Source organism: Atheta coriaria, unplaced genomic scaffold (assembly GCF_025399875.1).
Source record: "Atheta coriaria isolate IRGN ID8LTWV9N9 unplaced genomic scaffold, Caltech_Dcor_3.1 hic_scaffold_7_pilon, whole genome shotgun sequence".
NCBI lineage: Eukaryota > Metazoa > Arthropoda > Insecta > Coleoptera > Staphylinidae > Dalotia > Dalotia coriaria.
The window spans coordinates 5,325,548-5,351,535 of record NW_027045449.1 but is presented as its reverse complement, the minus strand read 5'-3'; the positions used below and the strand labels follow the sequence as shown (position 1 = coordinate 5,351,535).

General features: G+C 35.6%; 5 protein-coding genes and 2 long non-coding RNA genes across 8 annotated transcripts in view; 4 read left to right on the top strand and 3 right to left on the bottom strand.

Annotated features, from left to right (window-relative positions):
• LOC135796340 (histidine-rich glycoprotein-like) overlaps positions 1–7,626 on the top strand; it is a 45,215-nt gene extending 37,589 nt beyond the window's left edge. Inside the window, exons 3-4 of the mRNA XM_065308327.1 lie at positions 6,652–6,959; positions 7,016–7,626. Of these exons, the coding sequence (XP_065164399.1) occupies positions 6,948–6,959; positions 7,016–7,531 (528 nt within the window). The 5' untranslated portion in view covers positions 6,652–6,947 and the 3' untranslated portion in view covers positions 7,532–7,626. The remainder of the gene's footprint in view (positions 1–6,651; positions 6,960–7,015) is intronic.
• LOC135795467 (apolipoprotein D-like) lies at positions 2,083–3,940 on the top strand. The gene is made up of 5 exons (XM_065307151.1): positions 2,083–2,205; positions 2,267–2,576; positions 3,284–3,360; positions 3,422–3,743; positions 3,795–3,940. The coding sequence occupies exons 1-5, from the start codon at positions 2,083–2,085 to the stop codon at positions 3,938–3,940; spliced, it is 978 nt and encodes a 325-aa protein (XP_065163223.1).
• Positions 7,627–8,665: 1,039 nt separating the features above from the next.
• Positions 8,666–9,521, top strand: LOC135795697 (uncharacterized). The gene is made up of 3 exons (XR_010549119.1): positions 8,666–8,856; positions 9,258–9,385; positions 9,435–9,521. It is a non-coding gene; the product is annotated as an uncharacterized lncRNA (long non-coding RNA).
• A 48-nt stretch (positions 9,522–9,569) lies between these two features.
• On the top strand, positions 9,570–10,880 carry LOC135795696 (uncharacterized). Its single transcript, XR_010549118.1, has 4 exons — positions 9,570–9,698; positions 9,748–9,875; positions 9,925–10,053; positions 10,103–10,880. It is a non-coding gene; the product is annotated as an uncharacterized lncRNA (long non-coding RNA).
• A 9,753-nt stretch (positions 10,881–20,633) lies between these two features.
• Positions 20,634–21,314, bottom strand: LOC135795434 (adult-specific cuticular protein ACP-20-like). The gene is made up of 2 exons (XM_065307120.1): positions 21,280–21,314; positions 20,634–21,212 (listed from the first exon to the last, which is right to left on the bottom strand). The coding sequence occupies exons 1-2, from the start codon at positions 21,289–21,291 to the stop codon at positions 20,724–20,726; spliced, it is 501 nt and encodes a 166-aa protein (XP_065163192.1). The 5' UTR covers positions 21,292–21,314; the 3' UTR covers positions 20,634–20,723.
• Positions 21,315–22,321: 1,007 nt separating this feature from the next.
• Positions 22,322–24,906, bottom strand: LOC135795432 (uncharacterized). 2 transcript variants are annotated; one of them, XM_065307118.1, is made up of 3 exons: positions 24,342–24,906; positions 22,928–24,289; positions 22,322–22,872 (listed from the first exon to the last, which is right to left on the bottom strand). In XM_065307118.1, exons 2-3 carry the CDS (start codon positions 22,937–22,939, stop codon positions 22,417–22,419), a joined length of 468 nt encoding a protein of 155 aa, XP_065163190.1. In that variant the 5' UTR covers positions 22,940–24,289; positions 24,342–24,906; the 3' UTR covers positions 22,322–22,416. The 2 variants fall into 2 exon arrangements, with proteins under 2 accessions (XP_065163190.1, XP_065163189.1); XM_065307117.1 differs by lacking the exon at positions 22,322–22,872 and having other exon boundaries at positions 23,621–24,289.
• A 357-nt stretch (positions 24,907–25,263) lies between these two features.
• On the bottom strand, positions 25,264–25,934 carry LOC135795438 (adult-specific cuticular protein ACP-20-like). Its single transcript, XM_065307123.1, has 2 exons — positions 25,889–25,934; positions 25,264–25,827 (listed from the first exon to the last, which is right to left on the bottom strand). The coding sequence occupies exons 1-2, from the start codon at positions 25,898–25,900 to the stop codon at positions 25,366–25,368; spliced, it is 474 nt and encodes a 157-aa protein (XP_065163195.1). The 5' UTR covers positions 25,901–25,934; the 3' UTR covers positions 25,264–25,365.
• Between the last annotated feature and the right edge of the window lie 54 nt (positions 25,935–25,988).

Here is a 25,988-nt window from a genome sequence, read left to right as displayed (position 1 = left end):
TCGCATTCGCACACCGATTCTATGCACATGTATGTAATGTGCATGCATATCAAAGTTGCACACTGCAGTGGACGCACACTACTTCACACATGTGCAGGATGCGTCATAGAGAGGGGATGTTGCAAAGGATATAGGCAGGAATACTCAGGGATTCAGGCTTAAAGTCAAAGTGGCGCACGATTCGGCGGAACGATGCGTTTATGCGTTTACTGCATTTATCCTAATATGGGCTATCGATGGATATATATTCATTTGTCATACCATGTGTTTAATCAAAATAAAACAGGAAATCATTAATTCTCATTAAGTTTTCGTGGTTATTTAGTTAAAACCGACATCGCTAGATGGTGAAGTGATGTTGAGGGTTTAAATTTGCCTAGATTTATATTTAAGTTATGCAACACAATTTGCATCGATGTTTCATACATAACATATCTCCATACACAAATTATATTAGATTCATTTTCTTTTTTAGTTAATATTTTGTTTTTTTCATTGTACATGAATCTTAGGCATGTTTAATTATTTGAACATATTGTATATGCCTAATGTAAACTTCCGCGTTGCATTATCGAAACGAATAGCTCAGTAATACGGCCGAAAACGTACCTAGCGCAATATACGAAGAGACAATATGCATAAGTGCATCCGTTTTTGGCAATGCTCGCCGTACGCTAAACGCAAAAGCCTTTCTTTCTAGCAAATCCCCATGTGCGCTAGCATATCCACACACAGTCATCTCTCACATGTGAATAATATGGAGAATGTGCAGGATATGCAGGATGTTTGCCGCTGCATGCGCGACCTCGGTTGCGTCTAGGCCGGGATGAAATTAAAGGCTTCGTTCGCTAATGAGCGCGCGCCGTGCCCGGCAAGAGTGCGGGTTGTTAGCAGATGCACGACATGTAAATATCTTCGACTCCTTCCTATCTCGCGTCACCCCCGCTGCTCGCCCGGTTTCGTCCTTTGCTTTCCTTTGACATCCTTTTCGTTTTCTTGCGGTGTTTGTGCTCGGTGCAACTCTCGCAGTTGTTATGTTTATTAATGCGCGACGCTCCGACTGCGACGGAACGGAATTCTAATTAAAGGATTAAAATTAGTGGATCGGACTAAGTAAGACGCCGGCAGGACGCTCACGGTTGCAATGGGCGCGTAGCTTCCCCAACAGATATGGAAGTAAGATGCATCTGGCTTGCAAGTATTACATGCAAGAAATGTCGTGCTAAAATACCAAAATGTTTGCCGTAGACATAGGACTTGTTTTGTTTTACAAATTATAGACGTTTTAGATAACATACAGAGTGATAAAATAAGAAAACTCATAATTAAAAACATTTTTGTCTGTATTTTTATATTCAATCACAAATGATATTTATATAATTATAAATTTGACAAAATATTAATTTATATACATGTTTTGTATCATTCTGTTTGTTATAATGTAAGAGTTCTCAAGATTAACCGCTCACAAATACAATTAGAATAAGAAATAAACATTCCTAGCATGAGACAAGGAAACAAAATAACATTCACAACATAAAATATCTTAACGTAAAGCATGCCGAGTTTCCCTAAACCTAGTATGGATGTCTTGTTTACTAATTTTCTAACATTTCGAAAATTCGCGAGGTTGAAGAGGTCACACATCCATCTTGCGCGTGGGTGGACAGCCGTAGACCGACAGTGGAGAGGATGGTGAGCTGGAACGCTAGTCGGGAACGGAAATGCGAACGCGTAAACAAACGAGAGCACAATCGAAAGTGACAATTATTGCGTTTTGCATTTGAAATTACGGCGCACGAGGAAAACAACCACAAGAAGTGGGTGTGCACCAGTAATCCACCCTCTGGAGTAGAATATAAATGTAATGAATTCCAGAATATACAAAACTACTTGAATAAGAAAAAACGGTATGTTTTTAAGTTGTGATAGATAGATAAGAATATAAAACACTAAACACGTGTGATAAGGTGTTCTCAATAACAAAAAAACCTGTATAAATTGGTCTGAATTTAATTGATCCTCAGTTGAAAACACAAGTTCACAAGTTTTGTACTTAAAATATTGTTAAAACTTATCAAAATGAAGAATTTTCTTTTTATTACTGCTTGTTTGGTTGTGGTGCAAGTACAAAGTCAAGAATTATCTCTTGGAACGTGTAGTGATTATCCGGTTCAAGTTGTACAGAATTTTGACGCTTCAAGAGTAAGTTATTAATTAAACATCATTAGAATTATTACTCCTCAGTAATTTTTTTCCTTTAAAGTATTTAGGTGTTTGGTATGAACAAGCTCGTTATGAAACCTCTTTCCAATACAATTTAGACTGTGTTACTGCAAATTATTCACTGCGTGATGCACAAAACATAATTGTTATTAACAATGGTATAATGTTGAGTACTAGTGAGGTTGTTAGTATTGAAGGTGTTGCTAATTTCGCTGATCCATCGCTGAGCGAAGGCAAGTTGGAAGTTAAATTTCCTTCAAGTCCAGTTGCAGATTATTGGGTGATTGGCACAGATTATGATAATTATTCTGTTGTCTGGAGCTGTACTGATTTACAAATAGTCAACATACGTAAGTTTTAAACGAAAAAAACATCAAAAACACGTTATTATTTATTATTTCTTTCATTACAATAGAATTTTTGTGGATTCTTTCACGTACTCCTGAATTACCAAAAGACAAGATGGCGGAAGTTGACGATATTTTAGAAAATGCAAAGTTAGCTGCGGTCAAATTACGAAAAACTATTCAGGATCAATGTCCATGGATTAAAAATATTTAGTTTAAGTCAATTCAATGTTTCTACGAGTATTATAGTGTAAAATAATAATTTTAATAATATAACATTATCACCTATTGAATGATTTTTGTATGAATAGAATAGAAAGTTAAAATAGGTTAACACACTGATTTATATTATTAGTGTACTATTAGTTAATTAATATATTTGACCTAAACGTAAAGGATGCAAACGAATTGTGCGGTTACAAGGCTGCTATTAGTTATACAACAATATGAATGATGAACTATGACAACCTTTCACGCGTAGTCATTTTAGTGTATATTTTCATCCGCACTCGGCAAACAAAACACTCATCTACGAGTATACGAGCCGCCACTGGGAAAACAAGCTGCACTTCACCGACTATAAAATTACACGAGCAGTGCCAATTAATATTCAGTTGTCAAGTATCTAACTTAAACTATATACTTAAAGATAATGAAGAACATAAATAACATATATACAGTGATTGTAACTTGTTTGATTTTGGTTCAAGTGCATAGTCAACAAATTTCAAGTGGAGAATGTAAAAACTACGATGTGAAAATTGTGCAGGATTTTGATGCATCAAGAGTAAGTTATGCTAAATTTACAAACAATTTTAAATTTTATTTTATGTTATATTGATGAATAGTATCTTGGAATTTGGTATGAACAAGCACGATACGAAGCCATTTTCCAATTTAATATGGATTGTGTCCGAGCAAATTATTCTTTGATCGATGAGAATAGAATTAGAGTTGTTAACAGTGGAATTGTACTAATTGCTAACGCTGATAGCAGCATAGAAGGTGTAGCACGTTTTGTTGATTCTTCTAAAAATGAAGGTAAACTCCTGGTTAGATTTCCATTAAGTCCTGAAGGCAATTACTGGGTGATTGGGACTGATTATGATAATTATGCTATTGTCTGGAGCTGTACTGATATTTTACCTGGCATACTCTCTACAAATATGCGTAAGTTCCTATAAAATAATTGATAAGTTAATACAAAATAGTATTGTTTAGAATTCTTGTGGATTCTTGCACGTTCACCTCACTTATCCGATGACAAAATGACGGAAGTTAAAGATATTCTGCAGAATGCCAAATTAGATAGAAGTTCATTACGTAAAACTATACAGGATCAATGCCCATGGAGTAATAAAGTGTGAAAAACAATGTTTTAAACATTGTTTAATACTCGTTTTACGCAACATATTAGTTATTCATATTCTAATTAAGTAAATATGCATTGTATACGCGTGCAACCTTCACAAGGTCAATGATAAATATAGTTTCACTATCATGTAATAATAATAACCGTTTGTTTTCTATTTTAATTCTGCATCATTGTTAGGATTGGTCATGCATTTATTTATAACTTATTATATTTTAACTTTTAAGTTAGACAACCTAACTTACGTTTAGTGTACTTTCTTGATTTCTTTTTTAACTACATGGTAAGACACTTTAACGTGACAATTTAATAGTTACATTTGCACGTTGTAATGATTCCGTTAATTAAGCAATTAAGTCGAATTGCGTTTTCTAATGATGTTATTAACAAAGAAGTAATTTCGTCGAAAGTACCAAAGCGTGCCAAAATGCAAATACCGAAAAACGTCCGAATGATGTCGGATTAGAAGACTTGAAGATGGGTAATTGCAGAACAACAATTAAAAGTTTAACGATAATTATTAAATGTATAAGTTTTACAAAAGTTTAATAATAATATTTTCAAATGTGAATACTTAATATTTTTAGACTAAAATAAAAATTTTAAATTATTGTCATAAGTTAATAATGCTTTACTACAGCCGCCCCCCTAAGAACGGCTTAATACGCCGCAGTTTGGGTCCTCATATTCCGTTGTACCGCGATCTGCGATGCATTGGGTTGTTATTTTGCTTGTTGTGTAGCCACGAGCTTTCTAGCATCAGCATATGCCGCCGGCGGGTGTGAGGCGGCGGCGCGGCGCATCAATCGCCCTAGCCTTGCTGCCCTCGGCGCCGTGCCGCCACTCCTCTACTGCTCGCCATATTTTTGGTTATAAAATAGAGCAATATTGCCATTTATGTGGCAGACAACAGACTGGCGCGGTTTGAATTGTTTTTCGTGCGATCGGTCGACGCCAGTCAAACACAAATAAACTATGAATATTCGTACATTTATATTAGAAAATTCTAATGTTAATGTAACATGCAATAAATTAACTTAATTAGACAAAAGTTTATTTCAAGTTAAAAACATGAGTTTTATGTGCAATTTAAATCGAAATAAAAATAAATCTTCTTTGACATGCATAAATGAAAATACTTAAAGTTTAAATACAACACATATGTAGGAATATTTAAGATGAGGGCTGTAGGTTTTAGACTAGACGTATGCATAAATATGTCGAATTGATGCGGCGCGCGATAAACGCTGGGTCGAGCGCGCCGACGATTCATTGCGATTGCTTCGCAGTTCGCATCATTCGCGAACGCGTTTTGCCATGAGCCATTCCACGATTTCGCTCCGCTCCTCTGCGTTCCGCTATTAAAATGTTCGAATATGCTCGGGACGAATAATGCGAATAATACGAATATGCAATACGATGCAATGCACTGTCTCGCATTTGAGCGTAATCTCCGCTCGCGGATTACTGGCGCATTTTTTTCTGCATAGATTTTGCGCATCGTCTGTGTCTCATCTAATGTACGCGCATAAATATTTTTAATCTCACTCCAAACTATACAAACACAATAGGATAAAACTGAAATAATTTACAAACTAAAACTTTCCGATGATTTCCAATAAATGTTTACGAAAAGTTTTATTTTATGAGTGTACAGCCAAGATGCATTACATGAAAATTAAATATTTTGATTTATTGTGTTACAGATGCACTAAACACTAAAATAATTAACAGCTGTTGTCGCTGGTGTTAGATATTGTTTATAGTTGACCAGTAAACATTATTAAACGCTAATAAACGATGGTAATCTGTGTCGACGTCCAGCACAACCCACAGTGTTAACTGCATGTTAACAGTGTTAAATGCCCCTAAATGTTAGCGTCCAGAGAGCGTAAAGGGAATAAAGCAAAACTACAACCAGCTTGCTGTGCTGGGAAGATAATGGTTGGCCGAACATTGCGGAGTGTTTAATTGCTTGCATCGTTCGACGTTGGCGCACTTTGTCGTTTGCAACATCCTTAGACGGACGTTAAATTTAACTGGACAGTGTGCGCATTGCATGAACAGTGCAAATGACAACTATAACAATTAAATTTTGATAATCATGATAATAGGTCTTTCAAATTATCATCAAATGCTGTTTATTAAACAGAATATTACGTTTTTATTATCTTTTTATTTATTTTTTTGAAAATGAATAAGTAAAGATGTAAAATTTGAATATTTTGCAAAATTACACGGAAAAACACATTACAAAGCAAAACATTGTCTCCCCTTTGCAATTTGTCTGATTTCAAATGCGTCGCACGTCTTTTGTCTTTTTCTTCTTTTGACTCGTTTGGGGGTTTTCAATATTCGATTACACGCATTTCAGGTCGTTAATGTTTCTGATTTGTATTCATCGACGTTCCAATGTAATCTGTCACAAACTAAGCTCGAAATACAAAGAAGAAAAATTTATTAATGTTTCAAAAATAATTATTTTCTTCATTACCTTAAGTTATATATTAAAGTAAAGTTTAATTAATGTTTAAAATTTGATATACATCTTTTAGTTAAGAAATAATATATGCAACACACAAGCTAATTAAATTTCGCCGAAATTAATAAACTTGAGCTAAAAATAATGTAACAAGCTGCAATTTTTGCTAAATTGCCCAAATGTTGTCCATCACTTTCATATATTGCACTAAATTACTGTTTTAGTTGTTCTACATGTTAAAAATAGTTTCAAGCCATTATAAATGGCATGTTTTAACATAGAACTTGGACACTGCTAGCAAATTTTGATATTTGGTAAGTACAATTTCATATTGTTTTATGTAACGTAACGAAAGAGACAGCAGCAATATTTTTACTAATAACAATTAATTATAAACGTAACTGCCACATCCATATGCCATTTTGGCTACACTTTTAGAGTATATAAACTGGAATTGTAGGACCAGAAATCATTCACAATTCATTTGTGCTTTCAAACAACAACAACTCCAGCAATAAACATGCTTGCGAAAGTAAGTTAAAAATTAATTAACGGTAACATTTATTTTATATTCTATTGCTTATTTAGATTGTGGTTTTGTCCGCCATTTTGGGATGTGCACTGAGTGCTCCCCATGGTACATCATACGCCTCAGTCAACCAACACTTTGATAATCATCATGATGGCCATAATGAACACCACTACGATATCCACGACCATGATGATCATCATGCTTATGATAATCATGTTGATCATCACTATGTAGCTCATGAAAACGATTGGGAACATCATTACGAAGAACCTAGCGTTGAAGTAGCTCATTATGACCATCACGATGACCATCACGATGACCACCATGAGGAGCATCACGATCATCATCCCAAGTATGAATTCAAATATGGCGTTGAAGATCACCACACGCATGACATGAAGTCCCAGGAAGAGCACCGCGATGGCGATGTTGTCAAGGGACACTACAAGCTGGTTCAACCCGACGGCAGGACTCGCATTGTTCATTACACCGCTGATAAGCACAATGGATTCAATGCTGATGTCACCTATTCGGGACATGCCGATCATCCGTCTCATCACGAACATTACTAGATCGATTTATTTGACTGAGTGATATGAATGGAACTATGATAATGTTGTGATCAAGATGGATATAGCTATTTATTTTTTGTATATTGACCTACCTACTGTCAAATGTTTATAATATACATACATATATATTTTTGCAATTTAATACTTTGTTTTATTTTGGGGATTAATTAATTGTAGTACAGGAGTAGTGTGCGAAAATTTGAAGAGTGTAGTTATACGCACGCTTTTCTTGTGAAATTGTTTGTTTTTGAGTTTTTGATGCAGTTTGCAACCTGCACAAATTGCAATATAATAGCAGAAATTTAATTTTTTTTACTTTGGATTATATATTTGCTTTATAAGAAAGATGGCAGTCGGTTTTTGTCATTGGTTAAGAAAATCTAAGATTGTTATGAAAAATAAGCAGTTTTGTAATTTGTTAATGTTTCTGATGAAACACGATTTGTATCTGGCGATTCCTATACTTAAGGTTAATTCTGTTTATTTCAGATTGCTAGTATACGAGTAGTAGTATACTCGTAGTATGGATTGCATTAAGACACTCACAAGTGCCCAGAAGTGTCCTTAAATTGATCTTCAATTCCTGACTCGATTTTAATTATGATTTAAGCTGATTATGGTAAAAAAGTTACAGAATTGACTGGACATTCGGATACTATCAAGTGTCGAGAAATGCACGTAAATGGATTTAATTATTTATGGTAATTTTTATCATATTTGGGCCTTTCAAACTTCAGCAATTTTTGATTGCGATTGGGGCCGTAGAAATTTTGCCTAATGTGCTAGTTGTACCAAAACAGGCGCTGCTATGCATTCATAGTTTAGTTATATACGCGCGATGCTTGTACGTAAACAATTTTTTTGTCCCGTTCAGCGAACGTATCGCGCAATACTGATAGTGACCTCGTGTTGTTGATGTTGGCTGGGTGCAGTTCGCTGCACACGCAGTTCAATTCCATCCACCGAATGAGATGCGCGTCTTCATCGCCACTAGTACTGTCCCTCCAGATCATAATTAAGTAAATTGATATATACTCGTTAAGCAATCGACGGCATATACTGGAAACGGGCGTGACCGGTATTTTACAAGTGAGTTTGTACACGGTTGTGTGTATCAATCGGGGATTACTTTACGGTTCTGTGCGGCGCGCGTGCATCCGTCGACCATGTATTGTACTTTAATTCTGTTTGCTTCAAGTGAGAGAAGAAAAGTTCTTTAATCGTATGAACTACATTTAGTCACCTTCAAGGGTCGGGAAATGCCCTTAAATCACTCTCAAACTTCAGCAATTTTGGTAATTTTTAAAAAGTTGCTGTGGTAAATGGTCTGTATCTCGCGTTTCCTTGACACGATTTTAATTCTGTTTGCTTCAGGTGATAGAGGAAGTGTTCTTTAATGGTATGAACTGCATTCATTCACCCTCAGGGGTCGGGATATGCCCTTAATTCACTCTCAAATTTCAGCAATTGTTGTCATTTTTGAAAAGTTGCTATGGAAAATGGTCTGTATCTCGAGTATGCTTGACTGGATTTTAATTATGTTTGCTTCAGGTGATAGAAGAAGAGTTCTTTAATCGTATGAACTACATTCAGTCACCCTCAAGGGTCGGGAAGCCCTTAAATCACTCTCAAACTTCAGCAATTTTGGTAATTTTTAAAAAGTTGCTGTGGTAAATGGTCTGTATCTCGCGTTTCCTTGACTGGATTTTAATTCTGTTTGCTTTAGGTGATAGAGTAAGAGTTCTTTAATGGTATGAACTGCAGTCAGTCACCCTCAAGGGCCGGGATATGCCCTTAAATCACTCTCAAACTTCAGCAATTTTTGTCATTTTTGAAAAGTTGCGGTGGAAATTAGTCCGTATCTCGCGTTTCCTTAACTGGATTTTAATTCTGTTTGCTTCAGGTGATAGAAGAAGAGTCCTTTAATCGTATGAACTACATTCTACATTCAGCATTTTTTGTCATTTTTGAAAAGTTGCTATGGAAAATGGTCTGTATCTCGCGTTTTCGTGACTGGATTTTAATTTTGTTTGCTTCAGGTGATAGAAGAAGAGTCCTTTAATCGTGTGAACTACATGCAGTCACCCTCAATAGTCGGGAAGTACCCTTAAATCGATCTCAAACTTCAGCAATTTTTGTCATTTTTGAAAAGTTGCTGTGGAAAATGGTCTGTATCTCGCGTTTCCTTGACTGGATTTTAATTCTGCTTGCTTCAGGTAATAGAAGAAGAGTTCTTTAATGATGTGAATTGCATTCAGTCACCCTCAAGGACCGAGAAGTGCCCTTAAATCACTCTCAAACTTTAGCAATTTTTGTCATATTTGAAAAGTTGCTTTGGAAAATGGTATGTATCTCGCGTTTCCTTGACTGGATATTAATTTTGTTTGCTTCAGGTGATAGAAGAAGAGTTCTTTAATGGTATGAACTACATGCAGTCACCCTCAATAGTCGGGAAGTACCCTTAAATCACTTTCAAACTTCAGCACTTTTTGTCCTTTTTTGAAAAGTTGCTGTGGAAAATGGTCTGTATCCTGTGTTTTCTTGGCACGATTTTAATTCTGTTCGCTTCAGGTGATAGAGGAAGAGTTCTTTAATGGTATGAACTATATTCAGTCATCGTCTAGGGTCGGGAAGTGCCCATACATCACTCTCAAATTTCTCGCAATTCGCACGTTTTCCTGACTCGATTTTCAGTTGGGCGCCGTAGAAATTTTGCCTAGTGCGCCAGTAGTACCAAAACAGGCGCTGCTTCTATGCATCCATAGTAAAGATCTATACGCGCGAGGCTTGTATGCAAACAATTTTTTGTCGCGTTCAGCGAACATATCGCGTAATACTGATAGTGACCTCGTGTTGTCGCAGTTGGCTGTATGCATTTTGCTGCACACGCAGTTCAATTCCGGACGTCGAGTGCGGTGCGCGTGTCCTGTTACTTCAGATCATAATTAAGTAAATTGATTTATATTCATTAAGCAATCGACGGCATATACCAGAATCGGGGGTGACCGGGGTTTTACAAGCGTGATTGCAAGCTGTTGTGTTTATCAATCGTGGATTAATTCTCAGTTCACATGTGCGCGCGTGTCCGTCGGCATTCAGTTATCGTCTCGCACATAAGAATAACTTGGATGTATAATTAATTCCAGCAAATGCACAACTTTGATGCCCAGACAAGAAGTTTGTGAATGCACGAATGAAGTTTGCAATATCTATATATGAAGTGTTGGAGATGCGAGTATTTTAAGGCAAGTTTTTACTACTTTCGAATTTGTTAGCTGTCGATATTTTTCTATTTAAAGAAACGTATCTATTATTATTGTTGTCAATAAAACACAATGTAAAATTATAATCTCATGCTTATTTTTTTGTGGTAGCCCCTTTGTTGTTTTCAGTATTGACGTCTTAAGTCATATTGCATATAAATCTTATGCGCTTGGAGCGAGTGGAACATAGCTAAAGCTAAAACTTGTGTTGTTGTTTTTAAAAAGTTGAGTAAAGTAGAAACATAAATAGAAGAATCAAATAACAATGATAAAAACACTCGGTGGTCGAGTGGATACGTGCACCTGCGGGCATGTTAGTAGGCACGGATCGAATCTCAGGTATGGAAGGCATTTTTCTCAAATATAAAAATAACAGGCGATATTTGGGTTGCATATATGCAACTGCAAGAAATATAAGAGAAATTGAAATACAAGTGAAGGCAATATGAGAAATAGCAAGTGGAGGAACAGAGAAATAGAAGAAGGAGTAGTAGAGAATAGGAGAAGAGAGAGGGAAGAGAACAGAGAGTAGAGTAGAGAAGAGGAGGAGATAGAAGAAAGAGAACAGGGGAGAATCAGATTTTTAAATTTTTTGGCCCGTGTCGTTAGACAGTCCACTGCTTCGATGTGTCCAATGCTCCCGGCCCATCCTACAGCTACGATGTCTCTGCGCTTCATCCCCGAAATACTCAGGCATATCAACAATTTTCATGGTGGGGGATCACCCCCAGAGAGAGGGAACTCCTTATAAGGACAATCCTTATAAGGTCTTGTTCAAATATTTCTAAGTTTTAAGCCGCCTCAAGAGAGGGGACACTTAAAAATATTCTTACCAGTTCTGACCTGTACCTGAAATGAGAGAAGGAGTACACAAATCATACAGGATACCTTAACAATTTTTATAGTGGGGATCATCCCCTGAGAGAGGGAACTCTCTTAGAGACCTGTTCCTGAAATGATAGAAGAGGTACACAAATCAAAGAAGTCAATATATCTTATTATTTATTTATTATCAATAGAATACAAGTTTATATTTTACAAGTCTACAGAATACGTGCCGCCATATTGAAACAGCGTAAGTCCTGCATAGCCGCATAGCTAGCATAGCCGCGCACATGCCAACAAGTATTACTTCATAAAGTTCTACCGGAATAATGAACTTAGTGAATAGCCAATTTTCTAGGTGATTGAAAATGGAAACAAATATACAGGGTGTTATAAAAGAAAAGTACAAATAAAAAACTGTAAACACTAAAGTATTCAAAGTACAAAGCGGAAAATCTTTAAATCAACAGTTTAAGCAAAAATTTCGCGCACACAAAGGACGGAAAAAGAATATACAGAGTGTTTCAGATAGAAAATCTCAAGTTCAAAACAGAGAGCACCAAATAATAATAAACACAGGCGATTTTGTACGCAGTGTTAAAAAAACTAATATACAGGGTGTTGTAAAAAGAAAATTTTAGAACCTACAAAGGCATGAAGCGAGAAATTTACAAATAAACAACAATGTTTTAACATAAAATCCAAGATTTTACCCGAAAATCAAGTGGAAATTGAGCAAAAACTGCTACGAAAATAAAACACATACATTATAATAACTACGAAAACGAAAAACTATTCATGATTTTATTAGGTCAACTAGAAATTTCTTAATTTGAAGATGCTAACGACTGCACTTCGATTAAAATCGTTCACGTATTCAGCGAAAAGATAACCGAGCCGACGGCCGACGGCAAAGTGAACGTGGTCGACCACATGAATAATGTCATTTTAATAATCCTCACATAATTTTAAAAACGGTGTTTGTAATAATTAAATCATGCATGTCATTTTCGGAAACGGGACTAGGAATTCTGATAAAAATGCAACCACGTGTTTGTAATTTGCAAGATAATACAAGGAAAATTAGTATCCCTCAAATTTAATAAGCAATTTAAGTGAAACCGCCTTAACTTTTCGTGAAAAAATTAATTAGACACCTAGATTATTTATCCCGGAATATATTCTAAACCTCGCGCATCGATTAACGGATATTTATTTCGCACTTAAGAAGACTCTAACCGCCACAAATCATCACACAAAACACCCACATGCCCGTTGCAAATATTTAGCTGATGACCGAAAGAATACACGACGATTAAACCAATTAAAACCTCAAAACACTTCGCGATTTGAGAGACACGCTCGCAGAAAACGCGGTGAAATAACTGCCGTCGCGGTAATACGCGTCTGTCGAACAAAAAAGTTGTTTATACACAAACGTACTGATAAACACGCAGTTGAAAAGACAAAACTAGAACTTCACAATGTTGAAATAACCGACATACACGAAATCTACTTTTACTTTCAATATTTCTCGGCATAAGAAAAGAATTTATTGGCTTTGGGATGTAATAGGATTGAGAAAATCAGGAATTTAATTTACCATTACAAATCAATAATTTATTGCATAATCACAACACCGCCCCTAATTTAAATATTCACTGTAAGAAATGAGAGTTAAAACATTACGCATTAGTTTCTATAAAATAAGGCTGAGACAAAACATATCGATCACGATAAGTTAAATATGATATCTACCTTCTACTTTTAATAAAGCAATTATCTTTAATATATTGGATACAAATACGCATAAATATACAGCAAATGTTAAATAATTTCTATGTATCAGTGCAACTCTTGTCGGTGTAAACTCGCTGAAGATAACAGTTGTTTATGTTCACGAAGATGTTGAAAAATAAATACGGACAAAACTACATTCACCGAGTGTACCAAAAACGCGTGGTATATAAAATTGACATTAACTCCGAGTATTACAAAATATAAAAAATAAAAAATTTCCTCAAAATTTTCAACAGCAAGTTTTAAAACATGCAAAAAATTCCCGACTATTTTGAGACAGTTAAGACCAAATTTTGCATGAGCTCAAATGTGCATCTTCAACTCTTGCGCCATCATATAAAAAATAAATAACAAAAATATTGCAAAGGATTCGCGAAATATGACCAGTTTTCCACCGTAAGTTTAGAAGAATGCTAGAAAAGAGCAAACGTTTGCGGCCATTTTGAGACAGTTAGGACTGAATTTCGCGAGTTTTCAAGGGCGCCTTGAAAAAGGACTTTTTCCTTATCACATAAAGTAGAAATAACAAAAATATTGCAAAGGGTTCGCGAAATATGACCAGTTTTCCACCGTAAGTTTTGAAAAATGCTAGAAAAGAGCAAACTTTCGCGGCCATTTTGGGACCCTTCGGACTGAAATTCGCAAACTATCAAGGGTGCACCTTGAAAAAGGACTCTTGCTTTATCACGTAAGGAAGTAATAACTAAAGTATTGCAAAGGGTTCGCGAGATATGGCCAGATTTCCACCGTAAGTTTTGAAAAATGCTAGAAAAGAGCAAACTTTCGCGGCCATTTTGAGACTGTTAGGACTGAAATTCGCGGGGTTTCAAGGGTGCATCTTGAAAAAGGACTCTTGCTTTATCACATAAAGAAGAAATAACTAAGATATTGGAAAGGATTTGCGAGATATGACCAGTTTCCCACCGTAAATTTTGATAAATTCTAGGAAAGAACAAACTTTCGCGGCCAGTTTGAGACTGTTCGGACTGAAATTCGCGAGGTTTCAAGGGTGCACCTTGAAAAAGGACTTTTGCTTTAACGCATAAAGAAGAAATAACTAAACAATTGCAAAGTGTTCGCGAGATATGACCAGTTTTCCATTGTAAGTTTTGAAAAATGCTAGAAAAGAGCAAACTTTCGCGGCGATTTTGAGACAATTAGGACTGAAATTCGCGGGGTTTCAAGGGTGCATCTTGAAAAAGGACTTTTACTACATCATATAAAGAAGAAATAACTAAAATATTTTGAAGGGTTCGGAAATAACTAAAATATTGCAAAGGGTTCGCGAGATATGGCCAGATTTCCACCGTAAGTTTTGAAAAATGCTAGAAAAGAACTAATTTTCGCGGGCATTTTGTGGCAGTTAAGACTGAATTTCGCAAGTTTTCACAGGTGCACCTTGAAAAAGGACTCTTGCTTTATCACGTAGGGAAGAAATAACAAAAATATTGCAAAGGGTTCGCGAGTTATGGCCAGATTTCCACCGTAAGTTTTGAAAAATGCTAGAAAAGATCAAACTTTCGCTGCCATTTTGAGACAGTTTGGACTGAAATTGGCGAGGTTTCAAGGGTGCATCTTGAAAAAGGACTCTCGTTCTATCATATAAAGAAGAAATAACTAAAATATTGCGAAGGGTTCGCGAGATATGGCCAGATTTCCAGCGTAAGTTTTGAAAAGTGCTAGAAAAGAGCAAATTTCCGCGGCCATTTTTAGACACTTAGTTCTGAATTTAGCGAGTTTTCAAGGGTGCACCTTGAAAAAGGACTCTTGCTTTATCACATAAAGAAGAAATAACTAAGATAGTGCAAAGGGTTCGCGAGATATGACCAGTTTTCCACCGTAAGTTTTGAAAAAGGCTAGAAAAAAGCAAACTTTCGCGGCCATTTTGAGACCCTTAAGACTGAAATTCGCCAGCTTACAAGGATGCACCTTGAAAAAGGACTCTTGCTTTATCACATAAAGAAGAAATAACTAAAATATTGCAAAGGATTCGCGCGATAAGGCCAGATTTCCACCGTAAGTTTTGAAAAATGCTAGAAAAGAGCAAATTTTCGCGGCCATTTTGAGGCAGTTAGGACTGAATTTCGTGAGTTTTCAAGGATGCACCTTGAAAAGGGACTCTTGCTTTATCTCATAGACAAGAAATACCTATAATATTGCAAAGACTTCGCAAGATATGGCCAGTTTTCCACCGTAAGTTTTGAAAAATGCTAGAAAAGAGCAAACTTTCGCGGACATTTTGAGACAGTTATGAATGAATTTCGCGAGTTTTCTAAGGTGCACCTTAAAGAAGGACTCTTGCTTTATCACGTTAAGAAGAAATAACTAAAATATTGCAAAGGGTTCTCGAGATATAGCCTGTTTTCCACCGTAAGTTTTGAAAAATGCTAGAAAAGAGCAAACTTTCGCGGCCATTTTGAGACTGTTAGGACTGAAATTCGCGGGGTTTCAAGGGTGCATCTTGAAAAAGGACTCTTGCTTTATCACATAAAGAAGAAATTACTAAGATATTGGAAAGGGTTTGCGAGATATGACCAGTTTCCCACCGTAAATTTTGATAAATTCTAGGAAAGAACAAACTTTCGCGGCCAGTTTGAGACTGTTCGGACTGAAATTCGCGAGGTTTCAAGGGTGCACCTTGAAAAAGGACTCTTGCTTTAACGCATAAAGAAGAAATAACTAAACAAATGCAAAGTGTTCGCGAGATATGACCAGTTTTCCATTGTAAGTTTTGAAAAATGCTAGAAAAGAGCAAACTTTCGCGGCCATTTTGGGACCCTTAGGACTGAAATTCGCAAACTATCAAGGGTGCACCTTGAAAAAGGACTCTTGCTTTATCACGTAAGGAAGTAATAACTAAAGTATTGCAAAGGGTTCGCGAGATATGGCCAGATTTCCACCGTAAGTTTTGAAAAATGCTAGAAAAGAGCAAACTTTCGCGGCCATTTTGAGGCAGTTAGGACTGAATTTCGTGAGTTTTCAAGGATGCATCTTGAAAAAGGACTCTTGCTTTATCACATAAAGAAGAAATAACTAAGATATTGGAAAGGGTTTGCGAGATATGACCAGTTTCCCACCGTAAATTTTGATAAATTCTAGGAAAGAACAAACTTTCGCGGCCAGTTTGAGACTGTTCGGACTGAAATTCGCGAGGTTTCAAGGGTGCACCTTGAAAAAGGACTCTTGCTTTAACGCATAAAGAAGAAATAACTAAACAAATGCAAAGTGTTCGCGAGATATGACCAGTTTTCCATTGTAAGTTTTGAAAAATGCTAGAAAAGAGCAAACTTTCGCGGCCATTTTGGGACCCTTAGGACTGAAATTCGCAAACTATCAAGGGTGCACCTTGAAAAAGGACTCTTGCTTTATCACGTAAGGAAGTAATAACTAAAGTATTGCAAAGGGTTCGCGAGATATGGCCAGATTTCCACCGTAAGTTTTGAAAAATGCTAGAAAAGAGCAAACTTTCGCGGCCATTTTGAGGCAGTTAGGACTGAATTTCGTGAGTTTTCAAGGATGCACCTTGAAAAGGGACTCTTGCTTTATCTCATAGACAAGAAATACCTATAATATTGCAAAGACTTCGCAAGATATGGCCAGTTTTCCACCGTAAGTTTTGAAAAATGCTAGAAAAGAGCAAACTTTCGCGGACATTTTGAGACAGTTATGAATGAATTTCGCGAGTTTTCTAAGGTGCACCTTAAAGAAGGACTCTTGCTTTATCACGTTAAGAAGAAATAACTAAAATATTGCAAAGGGTTCGCGAGATATAGCCTGTTTTCCACCGTAAGTTTTGAAAAATGCTAGAAAAGAGCAAACTTTCGCGGCCATTTTGAGACTGTTAGGACTGAAATTCGCGGGGTTTCAAGGGTGCATCTTGAAAAAGGACTCTTGCTTTATCACATAAAGAAGAAATAACTAAGATATTGGAAAGGGTTTGCGAGATATGACCAGTTTCCCACCGTAAATTTTGATAAATTCTAGGAAAGAACAAACTTTCGCGGCCAGTTTGAGACTGTTCGGACTGAAATTCGCGAGGTTTCAAGGGTGCACCTTGAAAAAGGACTTTTGCTTTAACGCATAAAGAAGAAATAACTAAACAATTGCAAAGTGTTCGCGAAATATGACCAGTTTTCCATTGTAAGTTTTGAAAAATGCTAGAAAAGAGCAAACTTTCGCGGCGATTTTGAGACAATTAGGACTGAAATTCGCGGGGTTTCAAGGGTGCATCTTGAAAAAGGACTTTTACTACATCATATAAAGAAGAAATAACTAAAATATTTTGAAGGGTTCGGCATTCATTTTCAACGGCAAATTTTATGAAATGCAAAAGAATAAATTTTGGCGACACGCATGTGGAACGCGATAAAAGAAAACATACAAAAGTACGATTCGCAAGTTTGAAAAAGAAATAGAATTGATTTTTAAACTTACCAATACAGAGCTCATGGCACTCAAGACTCCCCAAGCGCTGTAAATAAAAGAAAACAATTTTAAATATTTCATAAGATTTAATATTATGCTCATTTTCACACATCGGAGAAAAAATGGCTAACCGCCAGGCAGTGTCCATTCAAAATTGAATCTACTTGTAAACTCAACACTATTTATTCCTAAAATACGCGGGGACCAACACACGCCAACTGTGACTTGTTATTCGCAACATTTGGGCATGAAACGCACAATTAATCACTACCAAACACGGCAGATGCAAGTTACAACTAAATAGTCGATTGATGATCGAATATAATGCATATGTAGAAAGGAGAAGGTCGATTAAACGATAAAAGTCGCACGAAATACACGTGGACCATCCAACGACCAGCACAATACTGGCTGCAGTCCACTGATAGCGTATGCCGCAGCCGAGCAAGCAACGTCGCGCCTGAACCCCTCAGGCAAAAGTAATAGATGCGCAAAGCCGGCTTGTCGATGGCACGCGACCTTGTACACGAATTGCAATAGACACTTTACCTGCGATCGAAACTGCGTTGTCGCTGCATAGGAATACAGTCGATAAAAACGATAAAAATAACTATTTCTTTATAAATATTAAGATGTACTGTGACTGCGAAAACGATAAACTATTCAACGTACAAGAAGGTCAACAAGAAACTTCTTAATTTTATGATGATAAGGAGTGCAAATCGATTAAAAATGTTCACGTGTTCATACAAGGCCGGTATGCAACGATATCACGCATCAGTCGTACAAGAAAACTCGTAGTTGAAAAGACAAAACTAAAATTTCACAATGTGGAAATAACCAGCATACACGAAATCTACTTTTACTTTCAATATTTCTCGGCGAAAGAATAGAATTTATTGGCATCCCAAAGCCAAAGTCCTAAATAATTAATTGTCTTCGTAGTTTACTGTATACCTTATGTTCTGCGTCATATTTTTTTAGTAGTTTTGGTAACAAATAATAATGTAATGAATTGCGCTAGCGACAAACGGATTGAAGATTAAGAAAGTTTGGAAAAATCTCTATCAGGTTTAAATATAAAATAATTAAATTTCCTGGGCTAAAATGTCCAAAAACAATTTATATTTTATAAATACGACTCATTTCTACTGTTACTCTTGTGCGGTGCTCTGAATTGAGTCACTTATACCGCTAGTCTCATACGGTGCCCTAAATCAAGTCACTTGTACCGTTACCTTCGTACGGTGTCCAGAAAGGGAGTCACTTCTACCGCTAGCCTCATACGGTGCTCTGATCGCGAGTCACTTCTACCGCTGCCCTTGTACGGTGCCTTGAATGGGAGTCACTTCTACCGCTAGCCTCATACGGTGCCTTGAACGCGAGTCACTTCTACCGCTAGCCTCATACGGTGCCCTGAATCGAGTTACTTCCACCGCTTCGTTTATACGGTGCTCGGAACACGAGTCACATTTGGCGCTTGTCTCGTACGGTGTTCAACGGCAACTTGTCGGTGCAACGACAAGAATGGATTTCAAATTCTTAATATACGTAAGAAAAATAACAAATTTATCAAATTTTTCACGTCTCATCAAAAGCGAAAAAAGGGAATTTGTTTACCTTTTTTCACTCGTTACACTATTTTTTACATCCTTGTTCAGTATTCAATATTAATAAGCCGTTTCTATCAAAATAAAAAAAAATTCAGAATATGGAGCAAAGTGGGCCCCCACCCATAAAAATTTTGCTATTACCTTTGTATCAATTTTTGCTTATATATATATTTTTTTTTATTTCTTACTTCGAATTTGTTGATGTGAGTTATTTTCCTCTCTTATTTTTCAAAATATTTAGGGTGCCCACTTTGCCCCTCAATTTTTTAAGCCACCTGAATTTCAGGGTGCCCACTTTGCCCCCAGGGGCCCACTTTTCCCCCCCTTCCCCTAGATATTGTATTTTTTTCAAGAATTCTCTTTAAGTAAGATACGTAAGCGACGGTTGATGGACCAAGAACTATCATAAGTATCATAAGATTTACACTATAATGTAATGATGATTATATCTCGTCGGGGATAACACATCTAACACAATCATTGTGGTCAGCAATAAGTTTCGAAATAATTTTACTTACTTACATTCCAATGTTGCAAAATATAGGTAATCCCCACAGATGAATAAAACCTCACTAACCAATAGGTGAGCCGACAAATATTTCTCGATTGATGAACATTCCTCGAGATACCACTCACAAACAAGATCTCGTTCACACACGATTCGTGTAAATACAATAGCAAATTAAATAAAACACAATTTAACGAATTACAATCTCAAGTCGCGAAGTAGATTCACGCGCGATTCACTCTGTAGCCGGAATGAAACTGCGTGTGCACTGAACTGACTTCAGCCACGCGGTCACTATCGCTTTTGTGATAAGATCGTTCAACGCAACAACAAAAACATGTTTACATACAAACATTGGTATACACTAGTAAAGTATCTTTGGTGCGCAACCTTAGCGCCATCTCGTGGTTCATTTTATAAATAGTGTTTCAGCTGAAACCTTTACTAGCGTATAGTGTAGCCAAGAGTAGAAAAGAGAAACGTCCGTATCACACCGAAAAACTGATTTTGCCTATTCAGCAGGAACATTGCTGCTGAATATTGAGAAAATATATTTGATTTAACAAATTAATGCCTCTTAAATTTATATAATTTTTTTCTTCCTCCTCTTATTTTTTAGCCTTACTAGTTTTAAATTTCTAAATCAAATTAATTAAACCTCAACAAACTTTCTTTACATAAATATCATTTTTTTATTTAATAAAATTACATCTTTTTAGTTTTTTATCATATCGTTAAAGCCTTTATATAATCACATGTTAATAATATTTGTAGTAAGATGGATGAGCAGCGTGGCCTAAATATTGAACATCAGCATTGAATCCATTGTGCTTATCAGCGGTGTAGTGAACAATGCGAGTACGACCATCGGGTTGAACAAGCTTATAATGCCCCTTGACAACATCTCCATCACGATGTTCCTCTTGAGATTTGATGTCGTGTGTGTGAGGATCCTCAACACCGTATTTGTAGGCATATTGTGGATAATGGTAGCCATCATAATGGTCATCGTGATGATCATAGTATCCGCCGTTGTATCCACCATAGTATCCATTGTAATCGTCTCCTAAACCCAAACCATATCCGTTTCCGTATCCATAACCATAACCCGCGTACGCAGATCCATACTGTGGTAAGTAATCATGATGATAGTCGCCATGATGATTATGGTGTTTGGTTACAGAAGCATACGAAGTGGCGTGGGGTGCAGCTAGGGCACAGCCAACAAGGGCAGCAAGAGCACAAATCTAAATAATTTATAATAAACATATTATATATTATGATAACAAAGAATAATTAAACTTAGTTTTTTACCTTAAAGTACATCTTTAGGTTTTGATTAGTATTGTTTCACGTTTTGACAGGTGAATGATCATTGGGCACTCTCTGAATCTTTTATAGTTGTTATAATTTCCACCTCCAAGTAAACTCACCACTTAATGCAAATTAATTATTGCGATCTATATTGGGTGCACTGGACTTGTACTTGACTCTCAAGAATTTGTTGCTACATAGTCTTAGCGCATTACGTAGGCAATTTTGCAAGTAACCGCAATGGACATTACGTACAGATGTCGTAATTGGGCATTGATTTTGTACTAAATTCCTGTGTATTGTTTATTCGAATGGCCGATTGCAGATTAATGTGTAAAATTATTTTAATCCTTCAAGGTCATCTAGATATTTGCTACTAAAATTAGTACAGGCGTTATGCACTAATTATTTCATTATGAATGCATATTTACTTGGCATTTGTATTTAAAATTATGGAAAATAGTAACTATTTTAATCAAGTTTTTCAGAAAAAGTTTCATTTAAATATTTTCAATTTTCTATGATTACGAGAAAAACTTATAATATTAACATAACTTTTAATTGTTTGGTACGTTTCCAATAGAAATATTTGTTTAATAATGATTCAATTATAACAATGCATGGAATTAGGAGTATAACAAGATTAAGCAGGTGCCAAGATGCGAGAAACCAGTACCAGAATTGCACTTTCAAATTAGGAGAATCTATTAATTAATATTAAGTATTTATTTAAGTATTGTCAAAACATAGTAAAACTAGAATTTAACAAAAGTATTTAATGTACCAGAATGTCAAATATACAAATGATAAATTAATTCCTTATATTAATTCATTTACTTTGAGCATAGTACCTCCAAAATGCTTCCAGTATTTCAAGTATACAAGGGTAATTATTCGTTGTTCGTATGGAAGAAGTGTCACACCAAAATACTTGGTGAGTCGAATCTTGAGGCAATTTTAAATTGTTAGCTCCAATTGACATCTTTAATAGTTGAAATAGGTATTTCCATATATATTGATTCCTGATTAATTAATATATGCGTTATTTCAGTTGATATAGAATAATTTTATTGAATACTAATGCTTTTATATAGAAATAAGTTACATTCTTTTTATATTATCACATGACAGCTTGGTTTAATAATAGTGATGGTATGTAGGGTGTTCGGCATGACCAGAGTATTGTACATCTGCATTGAAACCATTATGGTCATCAGCGGTGTAGTGAACAATGCGAATGCGACCATCGGGTTGGACCAGTTTGTAATGTCCTTTGACTACATCCCCATCACGATGTTCCTCTTGAGATTTGATGTCGTGAGTGTGTGGATCTTCAACACCGTATTTGTAGGCATATTGTGGGTGTGCGTAGTAGTCATGGTGGTCATCATGATGCCCGTAGTAATCAGCATAGTGACCGTTGTAAAGACCGTCGTTATTATCAATACCATATCCATTTACAAAACCAGCATTATATGGATAGTAATGATCATTATAATCGTCGTGATTGTTATAATGTTGTTTAACAGATGCATAAGATGTGGCATGTGGGACAGCAATACCGCAACCAATAATTGTTGCAAAAACGAAAACCTAGATAAACGAAAGATATTTAGTAAATATGCTAATAAACTTAAATTGGTAGTACCTTAAAAAACATGTTTGCGTTGTTCTTTATGATGATATCACTACTTGAAATGTGAATGATAAACCAAACACATTATTTATCCTTTTATAGTTCTTTCGATTGCCACCACTATAAGTTATTTTAAAGTATCTATGGTATGTAGTATACATTCACTTGGTTTGTACTTGACTTTCAAGAATTTCTTACAAAATATTGTAATTGAAATTTGCACGCCTTACCAACACTATATTTTTTGTGAAATGCAAATCAAAGTTTGTAACGACATTATTTAATTACTGCATCAAAAATTAATATAGTAAATTGACAAATTCAGCATGCATAGAAAAAATTGTTTCTTGAACTACAATAATGCCGCAAAACCATTTCAAACAAGTGATTTAATTCATTAGATATGAAGCATTTTCAACACCATGTTTTCAAATTAGTAGAAAACTAGCGCATTCAAATAGGTAAGGCACTTCTAAAGGGTTTTAAAGATTGTAAAAGTATGCTTAGTGTAAAATGACTCTTGAACTACATTATAACGATGAGAACCTCTAAATAAATATACGATTTTACTAAATACAGGGAGTTTTCCACACCATATTTTTACAATTGTATGAAAATACAAAATTTTAATGTACATTTCAGGCACTTCTAGAGGGTTTGAAGGGATGGACGGATTTTTTATTTTGCCATAAAATAGTGAAGCAATTTCCCATACTAACCCGTCTATTTATTATTAATATTAATCGTTAAATTAGAACAATTATTAAAAACTACAGGTAATCTAGCTGGAATAATCACATTTGATTCATTTGGAGTAAAATCAGATTGCTCTTCTTCACCTGAACTACTCTCTTCATAATTAATAGTATCTTTCATTTTTGTTGTTGTATGATTTATTTGTTTTAAAGGGCTGTCACTGCAATCAGCTCCATAGTCCTCAGCTACCGAAGAAGGTTTCCAATCATGCTTTTGTAAACTGATTATATCCTCCTCTTCATCAGCATCTACTAATATTGTAGCTGAGGATCTTCGAAAGCTATGGCCAGTGTATTTTTCAGGATTGGGCAAATTGAGAAAACAAGCAATATCTTTGCCCATTCTGGAAAATGTACTTAAACCAATTCTTTTATTTGTAAACTTCATATTCTTGTATTGATGAAACAGTCTTATATTAGTAGAATCAGTTCTATTACTCATATACTTCTTGCAGATATTAAAAAATGAGTCTTTAAGAGTAAACTGCCTAGGTCTCCTCGTTTTTGCATTTGGAACACTAACAATCATTTGTGAACCTACATCTTCAATATCACTCAATTTCATATTATAGAGTTCATTGGATCGACATGCCCCCATGACTCCCATTATTAAAGCAACCTAAAAATATACTCACTTATTTAATGCTTTTAAAGCATTGTTTAAAACTTACTTTTGTTGGAAGATATTTAAGATCTGGTGCTGTACTTAGGAATTTCTTTATTTGTTCTGTGGTGAAGGTATTTACTTTTTTAGGAGTGAATCCTTTTGATTGCTGTTTTAAATATGCAATTAGATTTGGATACTGGTCAATTTTCACATTCTCTTGAATGTTTAAAGTACTTTTTAACATTGAATAGTATGACCAAAGTGATGATGGCTTGTGTTTAGATGCCAGTTCAGTAAAATATATTAGTAATACAGACTCTGATGCTTGTGAAGCATTGTTTTCAATTTGCCACCTTTTAAAAGCATCATATGCTACTAAATAGAGTTTCTTGGATTGATCTGGCAATAAGTTTGCAGAGGTAGTAGCAGCCACTTCTCGAATCTCCGGTGGTACATTTGGTGGTTTAATCGGCTGAATATCAATATCGTCTACTTTAATCATCACAGCTAAATAAATAATTAAACAACACCAAGTTTTACCCACAACAAACACAATAACTAAAATTGACTTTTACAGGTTATAAATTATACAGGTACGAGACGAGTACAACGACTATGACAACTAAACAGCTGACTTCGTTTAAAGACTACCAAGTTTTTAAATTTTAAAGCATGCAAAGAGAAAGAGTCGAGGAGCAAACATTTTACAATATGATATGATATGAATTTAATTTTGGAATGTTTTAATATGATTAACATTGGTAAAATATATTCATAATATATTTTAATTTACAGAATGAATTCAGTTTCATCAGTTGAAGAATTACAGTTCGACCTGATTCCCCATCTTGATTATCAGAATTTGTTGCAGTGTTGGTGGCATTTGCTGTGTCCTCCTCCAAATTACATATTACTAAAATCATAGCTGTTTTTTCCTATTCTCAACTTTAATTAATTTGATTACTCAAGAAAAACAAAGAAACATGTTTCCATTTCAAAAATAAATATATTTATAAGGCCTAGAACTTTCGCGTTTTGTCACAACCAGCTTTATACAGATAAATACATAATATATCACTGAATATCAATTAATAATATTTATAATAAGTTGGATGTTCGGCATGTCCAGAATATTGCACATCAGCATTGAAACCATTGTGGTCATCAGCGGTGTAGTGCACAATGCGAATACGACCATCAGGCTGAACCAGCTTGTAATGTCCCTTGACAACATCGCCATCACGATGTTCTTCTTGAGATTTGATATCATGTGTATGAGGATCTTCAACACCATATTTGAAAACGTATTCCGGATGATGATGATAGTCCTCGTGGTCATCATGATGATAATACTTAGCATAGTGTCCATCGTCTCCACCATAAACATCACCAAGGCCTAGGCCATATCCATTGCCATATCCAGAATATGATGAAGCATAATGTGGCTCATAATAACCATGGTGATTGTCGTGATGTTGAGTTACCGAAGCATAAGAAGTTGCGTGCGGTAATGCTAACGCACAAGCAACAATGGCGGCGAAAATACAAACCTATAAATTAAATTAATTTAAAATTAATTATGGGTGTAACTTTTTCCTGCTATTAACATACCTTAGTAAACATTTTGTGTTGGATAATAGTTTGTTATTCTTGATCACTATGAATTGTGAATGATATGACTAAAAATAATTTTGCTTTTATAGTAGTAGCC